Source organism: Marmota marmota, unplaced genomic scaffold, assembly GCF_001458135.2.
Source record: "Marmota marmota marmota unplaced genomic scaffold, marMar, whole genome shotgun sequence".
In the NCBI taxonomy this organism is placed as follows: Eukaryota; Metazoa; Chordata; class Mammalia; order Rodentia; family Sciuridae; genus Marmota; species Marmota marmota.
Genome location: NW_025999932.1, coordinates 40293296 through 40299993, shown reverse-complemented (window position 1 = coordinate 40299993; position 6698 = coordinate 40293296). Strand labels below are relative to the sequence as shown.

At 34.4% G+C, this 6698-nt stretch overlaps 1 protein-coding gene across 1 annotated transcript in view; it reads left to right on the top strand.

Annotated features, from left to right (window-relative positions):
• Lrrc63 (leucine rich repeat containing 63) overlaps positions 1-6698 on the top strand; it is a 34965-nt gene that overhangs the window by 9367 nt on the left and 18900 nt on the right. The window contains exons 5-6 of the mRNA XM_048800554.1: positions 261-359; positions 4477-4613. Of these exons, the coding sequence (XP_048656511.1) occupies positions 261-359; positions 4477-4613 (236 nt within the window). The remainder of the gene's footprint in view (positions 1-260; positions 360-4476; positions 4614-6698) is intronic.

Below are 6698 nucleotides of genomic sequence, written 5' to 3'. Positions count from 1 at the left end.
GGGGGGGGGGGGGCAAAATAAGTGAACAAACAATTCACTGAAACAAAATACCCTTATAAATATGAAAAGTACTTGACCTCATTCAAAATAAAAACAATGCAATTTAAAACTACATAGAGAAACAATTTCTCCCTTCACAGATTAGGAAAAGTTTGACAGTGTTAATGAGTTTGTAGTATTACCATTAGAAATTAGAAAAGGAGCATTCTCATGGGGAGAATATATTGTTAAGAATTAATATCTCTTTTCACTTCTTTTAGGGTTTTTTTCTCCTTTATTGTCCAGACTTCTCACCTTTGGCTTCCCAATTGATATATCTTAATTTATCATTTAATGACCTCCGTGAATTTCCCGTAGAAGTGAGTCCATTTTAATTCTTGTATATATATATATATAAAATTATTGTATATACATATATTGCTATGATTTATTATTTGTGAATAACTATAACCAAAAAATAGACCCTGAAGTTACTATAAAGTACAAACATTTTGTATTGCAACTGAAAAGACTTATTCATACAATACAAAAAGGCTGGGGCTGTGGCACAGTGGTAGAGGGCTTGCCTAGCAGGTGTGAGACAGTGGGTTCAATCCTCAGCACCACATAAAAGTAAAATGAAGATATTGTGTCCACCTACAACTTAAAAAAATACATATTAACAAAAGTGTAGTATACTTTTCTTAGGAAGTCCCTTGACATAATCCTCAAAGGCTATGCTATAGTCAGACTCTCCAATATGTTTACTGTGTAAAATTTGTTCAATATACAAAAAATATTTCTTCTAGTTCTTAATAATAAACATGTCCCCATGCCAATCCAAAGCTCTGAAAACAAAGTTAGTGATCAGGTGATACTTTAGCAAGTTTAATTAACCATAGACTGCTCAATGAAATATATGAAGGATAACATATCTGGAATGATATAATTTAATGCCATTTTAAATAAACAAGACATTAGGGCAAATTGTTTTTTGTTTGTTTGTTTTAGTGTCTGTAGTCAATGCCTCACCAGTCACTGGGTGATTAATTGTTTTGTGAATTGACTTTCAGAATATTGACATTTAGTTAAGCCATTTTTTTAAATATTTATTTTTTAGTTTTTGGTGGACACAACATCTTTGTTTGTATGTGGTGCTGAGGATCGAACCTGGGCTGCACGCATGCCAGGCAAGCGCGCTACCACTTGAGCCACATCCCCAGCCCCAAGTTAAGCCATTTTAAATTTTCAATCCAAATTGACCTGCTTCCTATTTCAAACATGTAGTAGTGAAAACACATATTTTCCAGCAAAACAAACAAAATACCTATTTCATGGAGCATATGCTGTAGTGGGGGGAGATCATACATCTTTGGGAGTGATCTATCCTATGATAATAAGAGCTTTGAGGAAAAATAAAGTAGAAGGAGAAGGAGTTTTTATTTTTAATAGGAAGACTTGCTTTTTACTTTTCTAAACAATGAAACCAGTTTTATTAATTTGACTAAGACAAATTGAGACGGATTCCCAAGGAAAATAAGGATCTTAGTTTTTTGTGCTAATTTAATTTTGGCAGTGTGTATCTGACAAAAATTCTCCATCCATTAAAAAAATGACATTTAAATGCAGGGGAGCTGTTAAGATATGAGATACAGAGTGCTTATCTTTAAAGTGATATAAATTAGTAAAACTTGTCTTTGCTATGTACATTTGTGCTATATAGTTGTAGATAAAATATTCTAGTGAGGGTGGTAACATTCAGGCATAGAAGGGCTACATTGAGGTGAGCTAATTATACCCAGTTACTAGCATGGGACACAGGCAATGGATGGAAGCCTGGGGACTTGGGTGAGTGGGGTGACTGGAATTATGACAGGATTTAAGATGGGGGAATCAGGCAGAGCACAGAGTCTGCTGCAATATTTGAGGACAGGAGAAGGTAGAAGCAGAAATGTTAAATAAGAAGGTTAATATAATATTCTATGTAAACATATTTGGTCTCCTTTCTTCTCTAAGCTTCTTTAAAAAGATGTAAAATTATATTTGGTAATAATTATAATAATATATCATTAGTCTTATAACCTATGGATACAATATGTTTAACAATTACAGAAGAATAAAGGGAAGACAGAATAGACTACAGAGAAGAACATTTCTATATCTAACTAGAATTAAGCTTATGTAAATACGAAGTAGGTTCTAGTAAGAACTCAAGAGAATATAGTGAAAAATCATTAAAGTAGTTAAAATGTTTGCACTAGAAAATATTTACTCAATGCAAAAGAAAGCAGTAAATAAGGAACAAAAAAATCATAAGACATATAGAAAGTTAAAAGTAAAATGGCAGGTGTAAATCCAGTTGTGTTTGTCATAACGTTAACCGTGAATACATTCAGCGAAACTCACAGATTGTCAGCTGGGCTTCAAAAATACACAGGGTCCAGTGATATGCTATCTGTAGAAGACACATTTAAGTTTGAAAATGACAAAGTGATTGAAAGTAAAAGCATGAGAAAAGATGTATCATGCAAGCTGGAGTGACTGTAATAGTATCAGACAAAACAGATTTTACAACAAAAAATGCTACAAGAGACAAAGAAGGACATTTTGTCAATATATCAGGATGATGTGAACATACATGTATTTTTACAACAGAGCCCCAAAGTTTATGAAGCAAAAACTGAAAGAAAGGAAGAAATAAGAAATTCGACAATTATTATTGGATACGTTCATCACTTTCAATAATGCATAGAACCACTAGGAATAATATCAACAGGGAAATAGAAGAACTGGTCAACACTGTAAACCAATTAGACTTCAAAGACATCTATGAAACAGTCAATAGCCATAGGAAAAAACATTCCCAAATTTTCATTTTCTGGGATAGACCATGTGTAAGGTCTCAAACAAGCCTCAACAAACTTAAAAGGATTAAAAATCATAAAGGTTTATTTGGTTTTTTACTACAGTGGAATGACATTAGAAATCAAAGTCCAAGATTTGAAAATTCACTCGTGAAAATTAAGCAACTCATTGTTAACTGTGAGTCAAAGAAGAAATCAAAAGAGAAATTTAAAAAAAAATTGAGAAGAATGAAAATGAAAAAAGGAAATGATAAAAACTAGTACTATAACTGGTGAAATAGAGAGTAGAAAAAAGAGAAATAAAACCAACAAGCCCAAATGTTATTACGTTGAAGTGATCCACAACAGTTCACAAACCTACATAGACTGATGGGGGAATAAAAAAGGCAGAAGGCATTGATACTAAAACCAAGAATGAAAGGTCGCTCCTGACCTTACCAATTTTTTATAAAAAGAGATTTTAAGAGAATACTATAAATAAATTGGCTACAAAATTTACTATCCTCCACTCCATCAATTTGTTATTTTATTTTTATTAAAGGCTCAATAATAATAATAATCCCAGCAACTGGGAAGCTGAGGCAAGAGGATTGCAAAGTTCAACGCCAGCCTTGGCAACTTAGTGAGACACTGTCTTTTGAAATAAAAAATAAAACAAGGACTGGGAATGTCTCTCAGTAATAGAGCATCCCTGGAATCAATCCTCAGAACCAAAAAAATGAAACAAACAAACAAAAACAAGATTCATCAGAGAGCAGAAAGCAAAATTTATATTAAGCAAAGATCATGGGTATAAATGGTATATCTTTAACTTTGATATGAAAATTAAATTACTGTGATAGCTCATGAAACAGTCTTACTATAAGACTGTTTCACTGAGTATTGTTAGATACTCTGTTAGATACTCTGTTATTGTTAGATAGCCGAGTAGAGTATTGTTGAATCACTCTCCTCCAAGTGGTTGGGTCCACTTACCTTCCCAGCTCTGCCGCTGTCTCCTTCCTCCCTTATCTTTCCATGATTGCTTCACATGAAACTCTGAGCTTGATCAAAAAGGCTGACCTTTCCCATTTTGAAAAGAACTCTTCTTGAGTCAAGGACATATGAATATACTAGTTGCTCTATCTCTCTTGATCATACATATTAATGCTGGTCACTTGTTTTAAAGGTTTATTAGAAGTATTTGTTGAAATGCCAAATATCTTCTCTGATAAAGATGGTGATTCATGATGGGGATGGGGGCCAGTATGGGAGGAATAGACGAACTTTAGATAGGGCAAAGGGGAGGGGAGGGTAAGGGAGGAGGCATGGGGGTAAGAAAGACAGTGGAATGAGACAGACATCATTACCTAAGTACATGTGTGAAGACAAGAATGGTATGACTCTACTTTGTGTTCAACCACAGACATGAAAATTTGTGCTAATATTTGTGTAATATGAATTGAGTTGCATTCTGCTGTCATATATAACAAGTTAGAATAAATAAAATAAAAAATTTTTAAAAAGTATTGTTGAGATATAGGTTATAAGCCAAGTTATGTTGTCATACTGATTTCACGATAGTTCAAAGAGTTAAGGTAGCAAATAGGAGTTATTATTCTGTTCATATTTGTTTCTCTTTTCTATTCTCCAGATACTTTGTCTTAAAAATCTACAAATACTGAAAATGAGAAATAATCCCATCAAAGAAATTCCTTCTGAAATCCAATACCTTAAGTTCCTTCGAATTTTCAGCATTGCTTTTAATTATATTCATGTTCTTCCGTATGGGTAAGCTTGATTATCTGAGATTATAAACATAGGAAATAAAATTAAACTATTTAATTTAGTAAAGAATAAGCTACCCTTTGGAAACAGTATTCTTCTCTTCTAATTAACTGATTTGATTCTTATTCTGATACTAAAAATAATCCTATCAGCTGCATAAATGGCAATTAATATGAGTCTAGTGAATACTCATCTAAAGATCTGCTACTGATTATGGAGTAAATGAACCAGAGTCCTGTAATACAGTTCAGATGAGAACCTTGTACCTGCCTTTCATGGCCTTTGGGGATATGGGAAGAGCACTAAACTTGGATTTGGAATGTACACCTCTAATATTAAAGTTGATATTTTACCTGCAGGAAGTAATTTGACAATTCTTGGCCTCAATTTCCTAATATGTAAACCAAGGAGATTGGCCTAAGTGCTATCTAAGATCTTTTCAACTCTAATAGAAAGGCTTATATTTGGGTATATAGAGATGGACTTCTTACATAAGAACCATTAATTTGTTGTTGTTGTTGTTGTTACTGGGGATTTAACCCAGGGCGCTTAACCCTACATCCCCAACCAATTTTACTTTTTAATTTTGAAACAGGATTTCACTAACTTTCTAAGGCTGGCTTTGAACTTGTGATCTTCCTGCCTTAGCCTTCCAAGTTGCTGGGATTACAGGTGTGGGCCACAGTGCGTGGCTGAACTTATTTAACTTTTAATGAAAGCTGTAAACCCATATCGTAACCAAATGCCCAAACAAGATACTTCTTTAAACTATAGTTTAACAAACTGAATGTAAGTTAAAGATATTATATATAATATCCATGTTACATTTTATATATATATATATATATATATATATATATATATATATATATATACACACATAAATTAACACATACATATTTGGATCAGATTATCTGTGGCTCCCTTTAAAGAATGTAGAATTAGAAGTATAAATTTCATTTAAGTCGTATGCTTCAGAGATGCAAATATTTTTGCCTTATTTTTAATGTTAAGTGTTTTTGCTAGTTTTCTGTGGACATTCCCTGAGAAAATTAGCAGAATAGCAGCTTTTCTTTCAGAGTAAATGGTGACACATTTTTCTCATTTATTAGAGAATCCATCCCAGGTAGGAAGAGGCTACGTGGCCATCACTATACTAGACATTAATGACAACGCCCCCGAATTCGCCATGGACTACGAAACCACTGTCTGTGAAAATGCCCAGCCAGGGCAGGTAAGAGGCTTGAAGACCTTGCTTCTTGTTTGTGGTTTCTTTAGGAACACCCAGCAGCAGTGCCTTTGAAATCTCCCAGCTTTAAGATAACATATCATCCGCATGTTTCAGCAAAACTAATGCTTTGATGTGCAGCATAAACTAATATGAAAGGAACATTCAAATTCTGGTTTAATTGGGTGACCACAGTTCCTCAGGAAGAAAAGGTAAACTTTATAAAAGCCCCGCTCAATGGTTATGGGTTTCAGCTCCTTTAAGGAGAAATATAGCATATTAAGCTGGATTGTGCTGTTCCCCACATTATACGGCAGAGTTTAAGAACCTTGAAGTTCTGAGAATGGAGTGCAGTTCAGTCACAGTCAATGTTCTGTGTCCACATCGTTGTGATGTTTACTGGGATGTCTAATCAATTGGTGCGGCTCATTGCTGAGGTTTAGGAAAAGAAGTTCAAACACGCACTTTGAAAAGGCTGTGGTCTGTTTTTCAGGGCCCTTTATAGATTGGGTTCACACAGGTATATCTGCTGGTTCCCCCAGCTCATTCGGGAAGATGACATTTATTATGATCTGTAACACTGCTCTGTCCTGCCTCAACAAATGTAGCAGAGCACACCAGTGTGCTTCCCTGCCTTCCGTTTTCTATTTCTAGGTTATCCAGAAGATCAGTGCAGTTGACAAAGATGAGCCATCCAATGGACACCAGTTTTACTTCAGCTTAACAACGGATGCCACAAATAACCACAACTTTTCGTTGAAGGATAACAAAGGTAAGGTGTTATTGTCGCTAGCAGAGGTAGTGGCAGACTCACTAAGCAAGTGATTTTTTCTCCTGCAGGAATGCAGCTCATGGATTCT